Below are 20,726 nucleotides of genomic sequence, written 5' to 3'. Positions count from 1 at the left end.
ACCAGGCCAAATGCAAAGTGACTCATCCTGTTGAAGTGTTGGAATGGTGAGATAAAGCATGACTCTGGAATCCTAATGTTGTTATAATGGGGGTAATTTGCATTGATTTCCTTTGTTTGCTTAACTTTCTCTTTTTACTTTTCTGATACCACACTATGCTTCCATGTGGCTTTAAATGAGTGTAAAGGATCAGCCATCCCACAGTGTATCTTGTAAGCAATACTGTTCCACGCCGTTTACACCATTTCTTCTAATGGCATGAGCATTTTCAAAAACAATTTAAATTGTATAAACATTAGTATTAAGCCACATATGAAAAAGATGGTGCCAGGTTCACACGTGGTTAATTAATGATTATATTTGCCTAAGCAAAAAATCAAGCTGAATTGTCTCTCTGAGAAAGAGGTCAAATGAATAGCTACATTTGTGGTATCATTTAAATAACTTCGAAAAAGTAGAGAATTGGATAGTTCCTGACGGGTTTCGAACTTGTGACCTAAAAGTTACATGCATATCTCTGCAGCAGACATTTCCACCCATTCAGCTGTGTAATGTATGCGCACTGTAAACTTAATATAAATGTATGTAATAGATCTGGGAGATCATGCTAGTCTGCAAAAGGCAATTTCTTTAGAGATGCATTGGCTGGAACAAATTTCTTAATTGGCTGGAACAAATTTTATTATGAACCAGTGGTATCCCAATTTCCACAAGAAGTGACAGTCATTCATTTTCTTACTTTTGCAGGGACTGAAGGCAGCAGACAACGACCCTACAGCCCCACCATATGACTCCCTGCTAGTGTTTGACTATGAAGGCAGCGGCTCTACGGCTGGGTCACTGAGCTCTCTCAACTCCTCAAGTAGCGGCGGTGAACAAGACTATGATTACCTCAATGACTGGGGCCCGCGCTTCAAGAAGCTTGCTGATATGTATGGCGGCGGTGACGACTGAAGTTCAAGATGAGACTTTAATTTTTTGGACAAGGACAAACATTTCAACTGATATTCCCAAAAAAGCATAAAGAAGCTAGGCTTTAACTTTGTAGTCTACTAGCACAAGTGCTTGACCGAAGGCTTCGGCATAGGCTGCAAACCAATGTGGGCTCATTGGGAATATCTGTAATCCAACCAATACTGCTTGGAGGAAATTGAGCTCAGTTACACTTGAATTTTACAGTACAGAAGCACTGGGATTTTATGTGCCTTTTTGTACCTTTTTCAGACCGTAATTAGTTTTATGTTCAAGGCTTTAATGGTACTGATTTCTGAAAGGGTGAACTAAGCAGACAAGGTATGTTGTGGACTAGAAAGAGTAAGTGACATATTTTGCTTCGACACGCTGGTATTACATTGCATTGCTTTTATTAAAATATGGAAGAAATTAAAAAAAAAAAAGATAAAACAAAACTCATGGGGTCATTTTATTGGCTGGACAAACAAATCCGTGAGGCTGAAAACTGTACAGAGCATTACTTCTAGTTTTAGATTATTTTTTTCTCACTAAAATTCTAAAACTTATGCAGCCGGTTGCGAATAAAGGGAGTTGTCATATCACCCGTTTGTCGCAGATCTTTTCTTTTTCTTCATATACAAGTAGGGTGTTAGACACGTTTTGGTCTTAATTCATGTGCACTCAACAATTTATTTTGGTTCTTTAGTTTTTTTCACTCCACTGTAAAAATGGTTTGTGTACATAATGTTTTTTCAGCATAGTCTATGAAGAAGTGCAGAAACTTCTGAACATGTGTATGTATTATTTGGACTATGAATTCAGGTTTTTGCAATTTGCATGTTTATATCTTTTTTTTGTTATGGATAAAGTATTTACAAAAGAGATTGCGATCAAGTCAAAACAATTCAGCTCCTGAACTGTAGATTGAATTCTCAATTTTTTATTGGTTTGAGAGTTGTGGGGAGGGTATGGGACAGTCTTCTTAGCACAAATGTTTTACATAATTTGTACCAAAAACAGGACGAGGTGGTTTGACACTGGTGGCACTCATAATGTGTTTAAAGAAAAACAACAAAAGAGTCGCTTTTAAACCGGAGAGACTTCTTACAGCGGCTTTCCCTCTGTATTGTGTACCGGAATATAAATGACACACCTCTGACCCCCAACATTCTGAATAAAATGCTAATTTTGGATCCGGTGACTGGTTGCACTTTTTCTTTTCCACTCCAACAGCTTTGAATGTTGAGAAAATCCCTAGATGCTTACATTTTATTGTGAAGAATAGGGGGAGAGAGAAAGCAGTTCTTCACCACTCAGCATGCTGGAGCTGCGCGTGAGATCCTCCGAAGACCAGAAGAAATCGAATTTCTGTTGTGAATATGAAAGTGATATGAGAACGATCTTTAGTTTCCTCTGTGCCATATAAGCCTTGACTGCATGTCTTTTAAGCTATCATTTTTATTTATTGAACAGGACGCGCATGTATTTTTAAAAACAGTTTTATGTACTTAGTTACATCCGTGGCTTCCATGCATCGTTTTTTATTCAAAATACAAAGGAACCTTTTCTCCTGGCCCAGAGTACGTGTACATGTAATGAAACGTCTTGCACATATTTGTTCCGTTATAATTGTTTGTGCCTTGTTTTTTTCTTTCGTTTTTAAGTGTATGGTACGTTTTCTTGAGTATTTATGTTTCTTTTCTTTCATGTACAGCTGACTTGCTTTCCTCCCCTGTATGGTTCAATGCACCGATGGAAGCGTCTCAAGGCTAGCCCCACAGACATTGCATCAGTGGGCCTTGTGTGTATCCACAGTGCACTTATATATTGCAGCTTGACTGGTATTTGGCGAATTCCTTCTCATCTCTACCTACTCTAACAACCACTGGTGCAAAAAAAATAATTACCGTAATTCAGCTTTTCATTGTTAGTGGCTAAAGTGTCTGTTACACTTTTTTCTTGCATAGCTGTGATGGCCATAAGTTCCTTCATTAAGAATGTAGATGCATTGTAGATGTGTTTCTACGCATCTCCAAGCCTCACGCAGCCTTACCAGTTGTATTACATTTCATTGATTTCATACAGCTCTTAGATGCTGCCTGAAAGCACCAAATACATAGGCATGCACTTTTCAGCTTAATATGTAACAACTATATGAGTAGAAATATTCCCCGAAGTGTATTAGCAGTACAGTTGGAAAGATTTAAGACAGATGGTGGACTGCACTAAGGGGTTCCAGATTTCAAAAATTATCGACAGATGTGTTTTTTCTTACCTTAAGTGAAGTTGAGTACACACATTGGTAATCATGTGGAGAGTCCACTGTTGCTTTGCTATGAGAAACAAGCATTTGCAATGCAATCGTTCTCCCCTTTGGGACCTTATATGTATAGTTATGCAGCACATTAGCTTGGGTGCTGAAACATCTAATGTTCTTTAACATGGAGGGAAAGTAAGCACCAAACTGCGTGACATGCCAGGTATGGGAACACATGGAGAGAAATATTGACTTTCAGCTGGAAATGGTGTAGTCCAAAGCTCTGTTTTTAATATAAAATCAGGGTCTTCGGTGGTCGTATCACTGAAAAGACAAGACTTTAAAAAAATATATTGTCTACAGGTGCTCGTGGAAGACAATGTCTTGGTATCTAGAGAATGCTAAAGGGATTCTGGTATTTTAATGACCTCTGTTGCACCCCCATCATTGAGTGGTGCAGGTTGGAGCCTGTTCGATTGCACTTTGCAGGTTATGTGTTTGAGCCCAACAGCCAATAATGTTGGAACATTTCTAGATTGTGTGTGTTTTTTTCTTCTATCTTCTAATTCCTTCTGCATACGTCTCTGGCATTAAATCATTTGTGTCGTGCCATTTGTCACTTTAGTCAGCTCATGCACATAACATCTACATTTCATGCTTTAAAAACAATCGCCTGCTGCATGCATCTGTGCTATATTTGAGGTTGCTGCAGAAATGTGTTGCTTGCGCAGCGGTCAAGGGTGCACCAATCTCTAAAGAAACATTAAAATTCATGAAACGGTAGTTACAAGATGAGCACATGGTTTCAAGCATAGGACTCAGACATCTACCCCAGGGGGCCTCTAAAGTGGAGGTTACCCTGACTGGCCCTACTCATGTAGTGCAAATAGGCCTGAGGAAGCTGATAGTGCCTGATAGCAATATAATTTCCCTGGTACCTGATAACTTAATCCAACCTGACTTTTGTCACAATCGAGAGAAATGTTTTTTAGCTCAGTGCAGATGGGGAGCCTTTTTGGTACAAACACTCATCTGCATGAACCAATATCTTTTCTTTGTGGTTTATCTCACCTGTTGTAGTGAGCAGTAAAATCAGTCAGCTTTCCTTGGTATGGGTGTGGTCAGAAGAACAAGTTTCATTTCTCTCCTGAGAATTGGGTGTGTGGAGCCCAACTCCTCCTGTGGATGTTTTTTGTGACAGTTCCGGCCACATTTGATAGCCCCATATTCCCCCTCTTCCACCACTTTTTAGAGTCCAGCTGCCATGCTGGAGGCACTTCGGATGGAGAGCACCTTTTGGTTACGGGAGTCTCAGAAAAACAAGAAGCACTGGCGATAGGCCTCACTCACTGTTTAAGCACACCTTCATTCTCTCCCCAAAACTAGAAGCATAAGAAAAATCTAAGAAATCGAGAGGCCTGGTAACCTGCCATAAATGCCTCCCTGGATACCCAACTTTTTTTTGTTGTACTGGGAAGTCATTGCAGCATCAGAGACACAGCTCACCAATGAGTACTTGACTGTCATCTTTTCTGCTGGGTCAATTCATGGAGGAACAATATGTGATACCCGTTTACCCAACACATCTTCATGGATCTTATTAGCCTGTCCTTGTACTCGTAGTTTGACTCAGTGTTCAGTGCAATCTCCCTTGACCAGTCCCCTGAGGGATTCTAGATCAGGGATTCAGACCAGGTGCTGCTGGATCTGGAGTTGCTGAAGTTCCCCCCATCCTCTGTTCTCTCCTACAGCTCATATTAATCTCAGACTCATTCCTGAATGCGCAAAGTATGGATTTTATGGATAAGATGACCACTGTGGCTCACAACCTCAGAATCCCTACTTCAGGTACAGCAGACTCCTCTGCAGCTCCGGAGACCATGACCAGACAAAGGCACCAATCCCTCTCACCCAGCCTGCACTGGTTGCCATGATCTGGTTACCAGTTCTGACACCTATTATACTTTTCACATCACTTCTTTCAAGATGGATCCTGTGAGAAAACTGGACAAAGAACCAGGGTCTGATACCGATGCCAATGAGGACATGCACCGACCTGGTGCTACCATGGTGTCATTACCAAGGCTTTGGAAATTATTTCAATTGGGATCTTGATGCCCCTGCCTGATAAATAAGGCATCTGTTCCTATATGGCTGCAACAGCTCTGCCACGAAACTTGCTGTTAAAGTTGAGCCTGGGACTCTCAAGTAATGACATACTCATTTAATGTTCAGCGCTGTAATTTTCATGTTCATATTTTGTTCCTAGTAGGAAACCAACAATAACTTAGGGCCAGATTTTTTTCAGTTCAGGAGTAGTAAAGTTAGTACTCCGAACTTTAGGACTCCTAAATGCCTTCTGTGTGGACCAAAAATCTTAAAGTTTGGATTTTTCTCAGATTAGGAGTAGTAAAGTTAGGACTCCTAACTTTAGGACTCCTAAATGCCTTCTGTGAATACCGAAAGTCTTAAAGTTAGAATTTTTCTCAGTTTAAGAGTCCTAAAGTTAGGAGTCCTAACTTTACTACTCCTAAAATGAGAAAAATCCTAACATTAAGACTTTCGGTATTCACAGAAGGCATTTAGGAATCCTAAAGTTAGGAGTCCTAACTTCTGTGAATATCAAAATGAGTAAGTGCCTTCTGTGAAGACCAAAATGAGTAAGTGCCTTCTGTGAATACCAAAATGGTAGTACGTTTAGGATTTTGTCTTAAGTTAGCTCTGTGAATCGGGCCCAGTGGCTCTACTTTGACAGCAGAAAATGAAAACTTTTCTGTAGCTCAATGACTGTGTAAACCGATAACCCTCGAAGAAGGCAGATGTTAAGTTAAGTTGAAACCCACATTCACATACAAACTGGGGCTCCCAGTCAACTGCCCCAATTCACTATTGGTTCCATTTTAAAGGATTCGGTTCAAAAGAGAGATTGTGAATGCCAATCTGATGATAGCTTTTCATCCTTCAGAGAACGTAACAGTGATTTCCCACATAGTGGATCACTTCATTTCCAACAAGACAGTGACAGCCTTGCAGTGTAAGGGGCATTTGGCACTACATGGCAGCTGCCAGGAGCTGGTACCACATGCCAAGCTTCACATTTGTTCCTTGAAAGTCCAGTTGGTGACACTTCTTACCAGTTATGGGATGATCAGTAAAAGCTTGCCCTTTTCTGTCCATTCTTGGTTTGGACTCTTGGTAGTATGCCCATTCTGCCTGCCCCATCCACAGCTCTGTATCACCAGCAGCTCTCCAGAGTGAGGAGAGGCTCAACTACTAAGGGAGCTCTCCACCAGCGCATGTGGGGCAACTCAAATTCATCTCTGCACATTTACATGTTGGAGAAAAAGGCAATCTTGTTTGTCCTGAACACAGATTTACTAGAGGTGAGATTTAAAATGGTGGTAATCCACAGAGATAACATCATTCCAATTTTGTATATCAGGAAGTGAGGGTGCCCTGCTTTCTGCTGTTCTGCTGGTTTTCGGTGGTACTTGCAATGTTCCCTTCAATAGGGCATGTGTCTGCTAGTTTGCCATATTACACCCCTCTAAATCATCAGAGAAAAGGGTCTTATCAGGTGTCGCCTCTCAAATTACGAGTGGGAGATTATAAGGAAGTCCTCAACCCAATGTTTGAGGCTTGTGTTCATCCATTGATGTCTTGGAAACCAGTTTAAATGGGCTGTTAAATGCTTACAATTTCTAGGTGGGAAGGTGTGATGATCCTTGTGGGAAGACTTCATGCTGATCTTAAAAGAACCATTTTGTGAGCTTTTCCTTCAGGCTCGTCTGATACAGAGAGTTCACCCAAAGATGAGAAAGAGACTGAGGAGGTCATTAGGATGGCGGGAGGACTTTGCCCGCCCGCCATCCTCACTGGGATTGGGACCGCCCGCCATAAGGGGGTCCCGTGGTGGGGATAAGGATGCACCTGCCACAGTGGCGGGCGCATCCCTCATTTTTAACATTGTGGCGGGCGGTGCTCTCTGCACGGCCTGCCACAATGCTAAAAATGCATGTATGCATTTGCATACACGAAGCGGCAGGCACTGCGCTGTGCTTGCCGCTTCGTGTATGCAAATGCTGGGGGGTACCACAGGTACTGTGAGCACCCCCCACCTCTCCTTCACTCTGAGGGCCCGCAGGGGGCCCCCAGAGTGAAGACCGCATGCCTTTCCATGGCAGCATCGCCGCCACGGAAAGGCATCTACCTAAGCCCATTGTAAAATGGCTGGCGGTGTCTAATAGACACCGCCACCATATTAATCCTTTTCCATCCTGGCCGCAAGGCGACCGGGGCAGAAAAGCGGCGGACGGTCTTTTCATATGGCGGGGGGGGGAATATAGGTGCGGATGGCGGGCGGATTGCCCCCGCCAGGCCGGCAGTGGCTACCGCCAGCCTGGCGGGGGCAATCCGCCCGCCATCCTAATGGGCCCCTGAGTGTCCTGTAACACTCATTGCTCTAGTTTAGCCACACCAGGTGCTGTAGCAAGACCTAAACCAACTACTACAGAGGGACCACATTTGCCTCCTCCAGAGGAGAGACATGTCTTTGAAGGAAGGAAGATCTCAGCATCTTTCCTTCTAGGTCTTTTCAGATTAACCATTTTTGATTGGGGTCAATTCTGTGAGAGCGGGCAAGGGTGTGATATATTCTTCGAAGAAATTTAAAATGTAGCAACTTGTGCCTACTGTTAAATGAAACCTCCTTAGTAACCCTACAACACCATTCCCATTGGTCATCAGTGACAGGTTTATCCAGATCTTCCTTCCAAGCCACACTCACCTTAACGTCAGATATAGGCCTGGACATTCCACATTGCTTGTAAAGTTTGGAGACCAAGTGTGCCCGAGTAGAGCTTTGTATCAGCAGTGTCAACGGAGGAGTATGGTCCGAGGCCTCAGGAAAGGAGGAGAAAGTGGCATGAAGCATGGAGTGGACCCTTTTCATGACAAAAATATCCATAAAAGTACGATCCGCAAATCGGGCCTCCTCGGTTACAGAGAAAGCATGACCGTCAGTAAACATAGCACCCACTGTATGAATGTAAAACTTTTCCAGAGTTTGCTGGACTAGAACTTCGCTGGTGATTGGAAACAAAGAGGGGTTGGGCAGGGGTAGTTCGGGAGAATAAAGCAAGTCGAGTCTGAGCAGTCTTCGCAGTTGGACCCATGCCCAACACGTGGTGGATATCGTTTGAATGTCCTGGGAATCCCGTGGGCAGAATATGAGACAGAAGGCGTGGGTGTACCAAGTCGGCCTCCGGTTTAGCATACGGAATGTGAGCATCGGGGAGAAACCACACATGTGCATTACAGCATTGTGCTATGAGATAATACAAATGAAAATCAGGAACCCCAAAGCCTCCCCTCTCATACGGTAAAGTCAAGGTCCGCCATCAGACTCAGGGTGGTTTATCTGCCCAGACAAGGCGCAATAGCAATGAGCGTAGTTGCATAAAGAAGGTTTTGGTAAGGGGTATGGGGATATTATTAAAAAGATATAAAAAACGGGGGAGCACCACCATTTTGATTATGGAAACTCTACCCGCCATCGATAGGGGCAGGCGTAGCCATTTCGTAATTTGTGACTGCAGGGAACCAATGCCTGATGATGGTGGCGGTATCAAGGTGAACATAAACCCCAAGATATTTAACCACGTCAGTGCACCATTCAAGTGGGAACTCACAAGGCCAGGTGGTAGTTCCAGCCGTAAGTGGGAAGATGACTGATTTATGCCAGTTAATGCTAAGTCCAGAGAATTTACCAGACCGCTTAATCTCCAATATCAAGGGTTCCAAGTTCAGATGAGGCATTCTAACATGCAGAATGGTGTCGTCCGCATAGAACGAAACCAATAGGGGGCCTGTACGAAACTGAAGACCACGGTGTAGGTGTTTTTCCTGAAAATGACGGACTAAAGGGTCCATCGCGAGAATGAACAATAATGGAGACAAAGGACAGCCTTGTCTAGTACCGCGAGATAAGGTGAAAGATTAGGAGAGCGTGCCATTTAAGCGCAACCTGGCGGTAGGCTGGGTGTATAGAAGATCTACAGTGGAAACAAAACATTCTGGCATGAACATGCGTCGCATCACTGACAAAAAAAGGGCCATTCGAGGGAATCAAATGGTTTTATAAGGACAGCAGCCGCTGGTGTGGCTGGGTCAATCCTATGTAATATCGTAAATAGAGTGCGAAGATTAAGGGAGGTGGATCTATGGGGGACAAAACCAGACTGCGCCGGAGCAATAATGGATTCCATGAGTAATGGCAATCGTATTGCGATGACCTTGGCCAGAATTTTATAATCAGTGTTCAACAATGACAACGGCCGGTAAGAGTTGCATAGTGTGGGATCCCTTCCCGGCTTAGGAAGAAGAAGAATGACCGCTTCCCAAAACGTCGGGGGGAGGATACCGGACTCGAGCGATTCCGCGTAAACCTCAACCAGTTTCGGGACTAAAATATCTTTGTAGGACTCAAAGAAATAGGCCGAGAAGCCGTCTTGTCCAGGCGCAGAGGAGCCCTGAAGTGCGTCAATGGCTTCAATGATGCTGTCTTGGGAAATAGGAACGGACAGGAAATCCTGCATATATTTTTCTAAATACACTAACGCAATTTCGGATAAGTATTCCCCCTGTTCCCGCCAGTAAGGGTACACTTAGCAGCGATTGTGGCTTACACAACAGGAGAAACAAGTAGTAAAAAGGTTTCTGGAAGGAGCAAAAATGATCTCACCTCCAAAAAGAATGCCAGCACCAGCATGGAACCTCAATGTAGTGCTGACCCAATTGATGAAGGTACCATTGAAGCCAATGCACAAGGCGACACTGCACATGCTCACGCTAAAGACTGCCTTCTTGGTGGCTATCACTTCACTGCGAAGAGTAAGTGAATTGCAGGCGCCAACACTTCAAGAGCCCTACCTGCAGATACACAGAGATAGGATTGTAATGAGAACAGACCCACACTTCATGCCACAGGTGGTGTCTCAGTTCCACATCAACCAAACAATCCAAATACCTAGTTTTTTCGAAAAAACAACCACAAGCACAGAGAGAGCGCAGCTCACACTGGATGCCAGGAGGGCGGTGAGGCACTATATAGAAAGGACAAAGGAGTGCAGAAAGACAAAGCAATTCTTTTTTTCCTTCGCAAGCAGTTTTTTGGGACGACCAATTACCAAAAATACCATTGCACGATGGATTGCACAAACCATACAACTATGCCACAAATAAGTTGGTCAAAAGTTACAAGGAGCAGCTCATGCTCTCTCAACAAGGAAGAAAGGAGCAACAATTTTGTTTCTGGCCAACACACAGATTCAAGCCATTCGCCAAGCTGCAACATGGTCTTCAGTGCACATGTTCACTAAGCACTAATCCGTGGATATCCAATTGAACAAAGAAGCGCAAGTGGGACAGAAGGTCTTACAGCACATATTCAGTAACCAGTGCTCATCTTCCACCCAGCCACCACAATAAGGACAAACTGCTACAAAGTCTATGCACAGCATAGTGAATCCAGATAGAGTCACGCTGCAAAACGTATAGTTTCTTACCTGTCTGTGAAGTTTTGCACCTTGAAGACTTTCTGGATTCATGAACCCACTCTCCTCCGCCAGAAAGATGAGACAGGAGGAAAGGGATTAAAGATGAACAAGACCTTTTAAAATAAGAGCAAAAACAAGAAAAACACAAGACAAGAAAAAAGAATCCGAAGATGGCGACCAAAGGTGGGAGCTTCCGGAGGAAGCACGTCAACGTCACGAACAACACCAAATGGTGGTATGTCGACGCCCACCTGGGCCATGAAAAAAAAAAGACTACAATTCCGGACCCAACCACTAGATGGCAGAATAATGCACAGCATAGTGAATCCAGAAAGACTTCAAGCTGCAAAACTACACCGACAGGCAAGAAACTATACATTACAGTGCAGAAAGCTCTGTAATTACAGCTTAGTAAGTAATTCCCGGTCTCACTATTAAGTGGCAAGAATTACCACAGGTTGAGAAATAGAAAGAATCAAGGGTCTAGGTGTAATATAGTTCCATTTAGCTGATTTTGAAATAATGTGGAGATAATTGAAATGAACTGCATCCTTGCATCCTTCATATTTGAATTGCAAACTACTGGGAGTTTGGAGCCAGTCAAGAAGATTGGAACCTGTGTGCTTTTTTGTGTGTGTATGTGTGCGTGTGTGTGCTCATGTGCACATGATCATCCTTCCACGCTGACTTGCAGCAGAGAAAGGAGCAAGTAGATATCAGGCAGAAAATAACCATGTAGGGTGGTCAGCATACGGGAGTGGGAAAACGATTATCTTGGCCTGGAGAAATAGTGTAGAACCATTTGAAATGTGGGTGCTAACATGATACATTCAGCTGTCTGTGGTAGAGTCAGGAGAAAGGGAAGAATGAGAGGCACCTCTTTTCAAAGTGGGGCATTAAAAACGCATAGTCGCACACTATCTTCAACCACAAACAGGAAGCAATGACACACTGGTCTAATAATGTGACAAGCAACTTAAGTTGGGCAATGGGGAAGAGTGAGTCAGAAAAGGAAAAATCTGATCTAGAGGGTGCACGTAGTCTGTTCCAAGGAAAAATTCTTACAAATTTGTTCTAAATACTGACAGTTTCTTAATGACATAAAAAAGTTGTTTAGTATCGGATGTACAAAAAAGAGTCCTCTCTCACGCCATTGCAGGAACCTAAGCACTTTGTTACAGTCTTCATTATCCATGCTCACTGACACACATCTCATTATAACTGCAATCTAAACAAGCATTTGCAATGCAATCGGTCTCGCCTTTGGGACCGTATAAGTATTTAGCCATGCAGCACATTATTGTGGCTACAGCAACATTTACTGATCTACTGTGCACAAAGTAATGAGAGTGTGCATTACCACAGGCTGTTATTAGGCATCCCTTGGGACCTGTTTTTACCACATAAGGTACTGCACCCTACAATATGGATAGGGAAAGGATATGGCGCAGTGGTGAGAGCTGCAGACTGAGGACCTGGGGATCCGTGTTCGAGCCTGGTGTCGTCTCATCAACCTATGATTATGGGCTTATCCTTCAATTTCCCCAGAGCGCCTGGATGGCTGCGCTATATAAATGAAAGCTACTAATTTAAAATAACAATAAGAAATCATTGCAGCGATCTCGGAGGTGGGGGTGGGCAAGCAGTGTTGTGCGACGGGGTTGGGGGAAGACTGCTAAGGGAGATTAAATGAGGGCACTGCACTGCAAATCTTGTGTAAATTAACCAAATGAAAAAAATAGCAATGCTCTCGGAGGGGTGGTGGAGGCCTGTGAGCAGTGGTGAGGGAGGAGGCACACGAAGATTAAGGGATGGCAAGCAAATGAAGCTGAACAAAGTTTAATTGTGCCATACTGAAAGATACTAGGTGGCTGGCAAAAAGCGGCAAATATTTATTAGAATTAACCTGCAACAAACACCAGAGTTAACTGGTAACAAAAGCAAAACAAAACAGTCATTCAGGATGACTAAGTAGGGGCTTCATTAGCATGTGTGTAGGGCAGTTGAGCTGTGTACGTTCCACTGGATTAAGGCAAACATCAGAATCCAAAATCGGGGGTAGGGGCCATGGAACAAAAGAGTCTTTCCCCAGGCCTTTCGGGCAGAGTGGTGCAGTCCAGATACTATCGATAGGTAATTGGTTTGGGGATAGGAACGGGTAGTACTAGCAGCAGTGAAATGGCAAGGGTGTGAGCGTCTTTTTGCAGGCTTCGTGATACATATATCGCTTAGGGGTAGCAGACGTTAATGGGAAGGCTTCCCATCCCACCCTTAGAACATGGGTTTTTGGTGTGTGTGGTTAAGAGTTGCACAGGTGAGTTAGGCTTGTGACAGGTTTTTAGGTCGAGCAGACCTACCCTCAATGCGTGAGCATTGAAGGTGTCTGCTTCAGACCTATTGTGGCCCGTATTGGCCTGTACCTAGGAATGTGGACACATAGCAGACGCGCGCTTTGAGGCTGTCAGATTTCACCTCGGGAGCGCGCTGCTTGCTGTGTGTGGAGTGGCGTGTCAGTTTCACTTTTTATTACTTTCGTTTTTGCCTAGACTGGCTTTCAATGAAGAACGCTTGCTGGAATGAAATGTTGTTTTTTTCTATTTTAACATGCGAAACGGGGTGAAGACTGATAAAGAAAATGACGGTAAAACGCTGACAAAGGGGGAGCTTTAGAGTGCAGAGTGGAGCTTCAGAGTGGAGCTTCAGAGTGGAGCTTCAGAGTGGAGCTTCAGAGTGAAGCTTTAGAGTGCAGAGTGGAGCTTCAGAGTGGAGCTTCAGAGTGGAGCTTCAGAGTGGAGCTTTAGAGTGCAGAGTGGAGCTTCAGAGTGGAGCTTCAGAGTGGAGCTTCAGAGTGGAGCTTCAGAGTGGAGCTTTAGAGTGCAGAGTGGAGCTTCAGAGTGGAGCTTCAGAGTGGAGCTTCAGAGTGGAGCTTTGGAGTGCAGAGTGGAGCTTCAGAGTGGAGCTTTAGAGTGCAGAGTGGAGCTTCAGAGTGGAGCTTCAGAGTGCAGAGTGGAGCTTCAGAGTGCAGAGTGGAGCTTCAGAGTGCAGAGTGGAGCTTCAGATGCAGAGTGGAGCTTCAGAGTGGAGCTTCAGAGTGGAGCTCCAGAGTGGAGCTCCAGAGTGGAGCTCCAGAGTGGAGCTCCAGAGTGGAGCTTCAGAGTGGAGCTTCAGAGTGCAGAGTGGAGCTTCAGAGTGCAGAGTGGAGCTTCAGAGTGCAGAGTGGAGCTTCAGAGTGGAGCTTCAGAGTGGAGCTTCAGAGTGGAGCTTCAGAGTGGAGCTTCAGAGTGCAGAGTGGAGCTTCAGATTGGAGCTTCAGAGTGCAGAGTGGAGCTTCAGAGTGGAGCTTCAGAGTGGAGCTTCAGAGTGGAGCTGCAGAGTGGAGCTGCAGAGTGGAGCTTCAGAGTGCAGAGTGGAGCTTCAGAGTGGAGCTTCAGAGTGGAGCTTCAGAGTGGAGCTTCAGAGTGGAGCTTCAGAGTGGAGCTTCAGAGTGCAGAGTGGAGCTTCAGAGTGCAGAGTGGAGCTTCAGAGTGCAGAGTGGAGCTTCAGAGTGGAGCTTTAGAGTGCAGAGTGGAGCTTCAGAGTGCAGAGTGGAGCTTCAGAGTGGAGCTTCAGAGTGGAGCTTCAGAGTGGAGCTTCAGAGTGCAGAGTGGAGCTTCAGAGTGCAGAGTGGAGCTTCAGAGTGGAGCTTCAGAGTGGAGCTTCAGAGTGGAGCTTCAGAGTGGAGCATCAGAGTGCAGAGTGGAGCTTCAGAGTGGAGCTTTAGAGTGCAGAGTGGAGCTTCAGAGTGGAGCTTTAGAGTGCAGAGTGGAGCTTCAGAGTGGAGCTTCAGAGTGGAGCTTCAGAGTGGAGCTTCAGAGTGCAGAGTGGAGCTTCAGAGTGGAGCTTCAGAGTGCAGAGTGGAGCTTCAGAGTGGAGCTTCAGAGTGCAGAGTGGAGATTCAGAGTGGAGCTTCAGAGTGGAGCTTCAGAGTGGAGCTGCAGAGTGGAGCTTCAGAGTGGAGCTGCAGAGTGGAGCTGCAGAGTGGAGCTGCGGAGTGGAGCTTCAGAGTGCAGAGTGGAGCTTCAGAGTGGAGCTTCAGAGTGGAGCTTCAGAGTGGAGCTTCAGAGTGGAGCTTCAGAGTGCAGAGTGGAGCTTCAGAGTGGAGCTTTAGAGTGCAGAGTGGAGCTTCAGAGTGGAGCTTTAGAGTGCAGAGTGGAGCTTCAGAGTGGAGCTTCAGAGTGGAGCTTCAGAGTGGAGCTTTAGAGTGCAGAGTGGAGCTTTAGAGTGCAGAGTGGAGCTTCAGAGTGGAGCTTCAGAGTGGAGCTTCAGAGTGGAGCTTCAGAGTGGAGCTTTAGAGTGCAGAGTGGAGCTTTAGAGTGCAGAGTGGAGCTTCAGAGTGGAGCTTTAGAGTGCAGAGTGGAGCTTCAGAGTGGAGCTTCAGAGTGCAGAGTGGAGCTTCAGAGTGCAGAGTGGAGCTTCAGAGTGGAGCCTCAGAGTGGAGCTTCAGAGTGGAGCTTCAGAGTGCAGAGTGGAGCTTCAGAGTGGAGCTTCAGAGTGGAGCTTCAGATTGGAGCTTCAGAGTGGAGCTTCAGAGTGCAGAGTGGAGCTTCAAATTGGAGCTTCATAGTGGAGCTTCAGAGTGGAGCTTCAGAGTGGAGCTTCAGAGTGGAGCTTCAGAGTGGAGCTTCAGAGTGGAGCTGCAGAGTGGAGCTTCAGAGTGCAGAGTGGAGCTTCAGAGTGGAGCTTCAGAGTGGAGCTTCAGAGTGGAGCTTCAGAGTGGAGCTTCAGAGTGGAGCTTCAGAGTGCAGAGTGGAGCTTCAGAGTGCAGAGTGGAGCTTCAGAGTGGAGCTTTAGAGTGCAGAGTGGAGCTTCAGAGTGGAGCTTCAGAGTGCAGAGTGGAGCTTCAGAGTGGAGCTTCAGAGTGCAGAGTGGAGCTTCAGAGTGGAGCTTCAGAGTGCAGAGTGGAGCTTCAGAGTGCAGAGTGGAGCTTCAGAGTGGAGCTTCAGAGTGGAGCTTCAGAGTGGAGCATCAGAGTGCAGAGTGGAGCTTCAGAGTGGAGCTTTAGAGTGCAGAGTGGAGTTTCAGAGTGGAGCTTTAGAGTGCAGAGTGGAGCTTCAGAGTGGAGCTTCAGAGTGGAGCTTCAGAGTGGAGCTTCAGAGTGCAGAGTGGAGCTTCAGAGTGGAGCTTCAGAGTGCAGAGTGGAGCTTCAGAGTGCAGAGTGGAGCTTCAGAGTGGAGCTTCAGAGTGGAGCTGCAGAGTGGAGCTGCAGAGTGGAGCTGCAGAGTGGAGCTTCAGAGTGCAGAGTGGAGCTTCAGAGTGGAGCTTCAGAGTGGAGCTTCAGAGTGGAGCTTCAGAGTGGAGCTTCAGAGTGCAGAGTGGAGCTTCAGAGTGGAGCTTTAGAGTGCAGAGTGGAGCTTCAGAGTGGAGCTTCAGAGTGGAGCTTCAGAGTGGAGCTTCAGAGTGGAGCTTCAGAGTGGAGCTTCAGAGTGGATCTTCAGAGTGCAGAGTGGAGCTTCAGAGTGGAGCTTCAGAGTGGAGCTTCAGAGTGGAGCTTCAGAGTGGAGCTTCAGAGTCCAGAGTGGAGCTTCAGAGTGGAGCTTCAGAGTGGAGCTTCAGAGTGGAGCTTCAGAGTGGAGCTTCAGAGTGGAGCTTCAGAGTGGAGCTGCAGAGTGGAGCTTCAGAGTGCAGAGTGGAGCTTCAGAGTGGAGCTTCAGAGTGGAGCTTCAGAGTGGAGCTTCAGAGTGGAGCTTTAGAGTGCAGAGTGGAGCTTCAGAGTGGAGCTTTAGAGTGCAGAGTGGAGCTTCAGAGTGGAGCTTCAGAGTGGAGCTTCAGAGTGGAGCTTCAGAGTGGAGCTTCAGAGTGGAGCTTCAGAGTGGAGCTTCAGAGTGGATCTTCAGAGTGCAGAGTGGAGCTTCAGAGTGGAGCTTCAGAGTGGAGCTTCAGAGTGGAGCTTCAGAGTGGAGCTTCAGAGTGGAGCTTCAGAGTGGAGCTTCAGAGTCCAGAGTGGAGCTTCAGAGTGGAGCTTCAGAGTGGAGCTTCAGAGTGGAGCTTCAGAGTGGAGCTTCAGAGTGGAGCTTCAGAGTGGAGCTGCAGAGTGGAGCTTCAGAGTGCAGAGTGGAGCTTCAGAGTGGAGCTTCAGAGTGGAGCTTCAGAGTGGAGCTTCAGAGTGCAGAGTGGAGCTTCAGAGCGGAGCTTCAGAGTGCAGAATGGAGCTTCAGAGTGGAGCTTCAGAGTGCAGAGTGGAGCTTCAGAGTGGAGCTTCAGAGTGGAGCTTCAGAGTGGAGCTTCAGAGTGGAGCTGCAGAGTGGAGCTTCAGAGTGGAGCTTCAGAGTGGAGCTTCAGAGTGGAGCTTCAGAGTGGAGCTTCAGAGTGCAGAGTGGAGCTTCAGAGTGGAGTTTCAGAGTGGAGCTTCAGAGTGGAGCTTCAGAGTGGAGCTTCAGAGTGGAGCTTCAGAGTGCAGAGTGGAGCTTCAGAGTGCAGAGTGGAGCTTCAGATTGGAGCTTCAGAGTGCAGAGTGGAGCTTCAGAGTGGAGCTTCAGAGTGGAGCTTCAGAGTGGAGCTGCAGAGTGGAGCTGCAGAGTGGAGCTTCAGAGTGCAGAGTGGAGCTTCAGAGTGGAGCTTCAGAGTGGAGCTTCAGAGTGGAGCTTCAGTGTGGAGCTTCAGAGTGGAGCTTCAGAGTGCAGAGTGGAGCTTCAGAGTGCAGAGTGGAGCTTCAGAGTGGAGCTTTAGAGTGCAGAGTGGAGCTTCAGAGTGGAGCATCAGAGTGCAGAGTGGAGCTTCAGAGTGGAGCTTCAGAGTGGAGCTTCAGAGTGCAGAGTGGAGCTTCAGAGTGCAGAGTGGAGCTTCAGAGTGCAGAGTGGAGCTTCAGAGTGGAGCTTCAGAGTGGAGCTTCAGAGTGGAGCTTCAGAGTGGAGCTTCAGAGTGGAGCATCAGAGTGGAGCATCAGAGTGCAGAGTGGAGCTTCAGAGTGGAGCTTTAGAGTGCAGAGTGGAGCTTTAGAGTGCAGAGTGGAGCTTCAGAGTGGAGCTTCAGAGTGGAGCTTCAGAGTGGAGCTTCAGAGTGGAGCTTTAGAGTGCAGAGTGGAGCTTTAGAGTGCAGAGTGGAGCTTCAGAGTGGAGCTTTAGAGTGCAGAGTGGAGCTTCAGAGTGGAGCTTCAGAGTGCAGAGTGGAGCTTCAGAGTGCAGAGTGGAGCTTCAGAGTGGAGCTTCAGAGTGGAGCTTCAGAGTGGAGCTTCAGAGTGCAGAGTGGAGCTTCAGAGTGGAGCTTCAGAGTGGAGCTTCAGATTGGAGCTTCAGAGTGGAGCTTCAGAGTGCAGAGTGGAGCTTCAGATTGGAGCTTCAGAGTGGAGCTTCAGAGTGGAGCTTCAGAGTGGAGCTTCAGAGTGGAGCTTCAGAGTGGAGCTGCAGAGTGGAGCTTCAGAGTGCAGAGTGGAGCTTCAGAGTGGAGCTTCAGAGTGGAGCTTCAGAGTGGAGCTTCAGAGTGCAGAGTGGAGCTTCAGAGTGCAGAGTGGAGCTTCAGAGTGGAGCTTTAGAGTGCAGAGTGGAGCTTCAGAGTGGAGCTTCAGAGTGCAGAGTGGAGCTTCAGAGTGGAGCTTCAGAGTGCAGAGTGGAGCTTCAGAGTGGAGCTTCAGAGTGCAGAGTGGAGCTTCAGAGTGCAGAGTGGAGCTTCAGAGTGGAGCTTCAGAGTGGAGCTTCAGAGTGGAGCATCAGAGTGCAGAGTGGAGCTTCAGAGTGGAGCTTTAGAGTGCAGAGTGGAGTTTCAGAGTGGAGCTTTAGAGTGCAGAGTGGAGCTTCAGAGTGGAGCTTCAGAGTGGAGCTTCAGAGTGGAGCTTCAGAGTGCAGAGTGGAGCTTCAGAGTGGAGCTTCAGAGTGCAGAGTGGAGCTTCAGAGTGCAGAGTGGAGCTTCAGAGTGGAGCTTCAGAGTGGAGCTGCAGAGTGGAGCTGCAGAGTGGAGCTGCAGAGTGGAGCTTCAGAGTGCAGAGTGGAGCTTCAGAGTGGAGCTTCAGAGTGGAGCTTCAGAGTGGAGCTTCAGAGTGGAGCTTCAGAGTGGAGCTTCAGAGTGCAGAGTGGAGCTTCAGAGTGGAGCTTTAGAGTGCAGAGTGGAGCTTCAGAGTGGAGCTTCAGAGTGGAGCTTCAGAGTGGAGCTTCAGAGTGGAGCTTCAGAGTGGAGCTTCAGAGTGGATCTTCAGAGTGCAGAGTGGAGCTTCAGAGTGGAGCTTCAGAGTGGAGCTTCAGAGTGGAGCTTCAGAGTGGAGCTTCAGAGTGGAGCTTCAGAGTCCAGAGTGGAGCTTCAGAGTGGAGCTTCAGAGTGGAGCTTCAGAGTGGAGCTTCAGAGTGGAGCTTCAGAGTGGAGCTTCAGAGTGGAGCTGCAGAGTGGAGCTTCAGAGTGCAGAGTGGAGCTTCAGAGTGGAGCTTCAGAGTGGAGCTTCAGAGTGGAGCTTCAGAGTGGAGCTTTAGAGTGCAGAGTGGAGCTTCAGAGTGGAGCTTTAGAGTGCAGAGTGGAGCTTCAGAGTGGAGCTTCAGAGTGGAGCTTCAGAGTGGAGCTTCAGAGTGGATCTTCAGAGTGCAGAGTGGAGCTTCAGAGTGGAGCTTCAGAGTGGAGCTTCAGAGTGGAGCTTCAGAGTGGAGCTTCAGAGTGGAGCTTCAGAGTGGAGCTTCAGAGTCCAGAGTGGAGCTTCAGAGTGGAGCTTCAGAGTGGAGCTTCAGAGTGGAGCTTCAGAGTGGAGCTTCAGAGTGGAGCTGCAGAGTGGAGCTTCAGAGTGCAGAGTGGAGCTTCAGAGTGGAGCTTCAGAGTGGAGCTTCAGAGTGGAGCTTCAGAGTGCAGAGTGGAGCTTCAGAGTGGAGCTTCAGAGTGCAGAATGGAGCTTCAGAGTGGAGCTTCAGAGTGCAGAGTGGAGCTTCAGAGTGGAGCTTCAGAGTGGAGCTTCAGAGTGGAGCTTCAGAGTGGAGCTGCAGAGTGGAGCTTCAGAGTGGAGCTTCAGAGTGGAGCTTCAGAGTGGAGCTTCAGAGTGGAGCTTCAGAGTGGAGCTTCAGAGTGCAGAGTGGAGCTTCAGAGTGGAGTTTCAGAGTGGAGCTTCAGAGTGGAGCTTCAGAGTGGAGCTTCAGAGTGGAGCTTCAGAGTGCAGAGTGGAGCTTCAGAGTGCAGAGTGGAGCTTCAGATTGGAGCTTCAGAGTGCAGAGTGGAGCTTCAGAGTGGAGCTTCAGAGTGGAGCTTCAGAGTGGAGCTGCAGAGTGGAGCTGCAGAGTGGAGCTTCAGAGTGCAGAGTGGAGCTTCAGAGTGGAGCTTCAGAGTGGAGCTTCAGAGTGGAGCTTCAGTGTGGAGCTTCAGAGTGGAGCTTCAGAGTGCAGAGTGGAGCTTCAGAGTGCAGAGTGGAGCTTCAGAGTGGAGCTTTAGAGTGCAGAGTGGAGCTTCAGAGTGGAGCTTCAGAGTGCAGAGTGGAGCTTCAGAGTGGAGCTTCAGAGTGGAGCTTCAGAGTGCAGAGTGGAGCTTCAGAGTGCAGAGTGGAGCTTCAGAGTGCAGAGTGGAGCTTCAGAGTGGAGCTTCAGAGTGGAGCTTCAGAGTGGAGCTTCAGAGTGGAGCTTCAGAGTGGAGCATCAGAGTGGAGCATCAGAGTGCAGAGTGGAGCTTCAGAGTGGAGCTTTAGAGTGCAGAGTGGAGCTTCAGAGTGGAGCTTTAGAGTGCAGAGTGGAGCTTCAGAGTGGAGCTTCAGAGTGGAGCTTCAGAGTGGAGCTTCAGAGTGGAGCTTCAGAGTGCAGAGTGGAGCTTCAGAGTGGAGCTTCAGAGTGCAGAATGGAGCTTCAGAGTGGAGCTTCAGAGTGGAGCTTCAGAGTTGAGCTTCAGAGTGGAGCTTCAGAGTGGAGCTGCAGAGTGGAGCTGCAGAGTGGAGCTTCAGAGTGGAGCTTCAGAGTGGAGCTTCAGAGTGCAGAGTGGAGCTTCAGATTGGAGCTTCAGAGTGCAGAGTGGAGCTTCAGAGTGGAGCTTCA

At 47.2% G+C, this 20,726-nt stretch overlaps 1 protein-coding gene across 2 annotated transcripts in view; it reads left to right on the top strand.

Moving 5' to 3' along the window:
- CDH2 (cadherin 2) overlaps positions 1-2,147 on the top strand; it is a 321,968-nt gene extending 319,821 nt beyond the window's left edge. For both annotated transcript variants that reach the window (XM_086965671.1, XM_086965672.1), the window contains one exon: positions 748-2,147. In XM_086965671.1, the coding sequence (XP_086821797.1) occupies positions 748-954 (207 nt within the window). In that variant the 3' untranslated portion in view covers positions 955-2,147. The remainder of the gene's footprint in view (positions 1-747) is intronic.
- The last annotated feature ends 18,579 nt before the right edge of the window (positions 2,148-20,726 follow it).

This window comes from Lissotriton vulgaris, chromosome 4_1, assembly GCF_964263255.1.
Source record: "Lissotriton vulgaris chromosome 4_1, aLisVul1.2, whole genome shotgun sequence".
NCBI classification, from domain to species: Eukaryota; Metazoa; Chordata; class Amphibia; order Caudata; family Salamandridae; genus Lissotriton; species Lissotriton vulgaris.
This window is presented reverse-complemented; position numbering and strand designations above follow the sequence as displayed.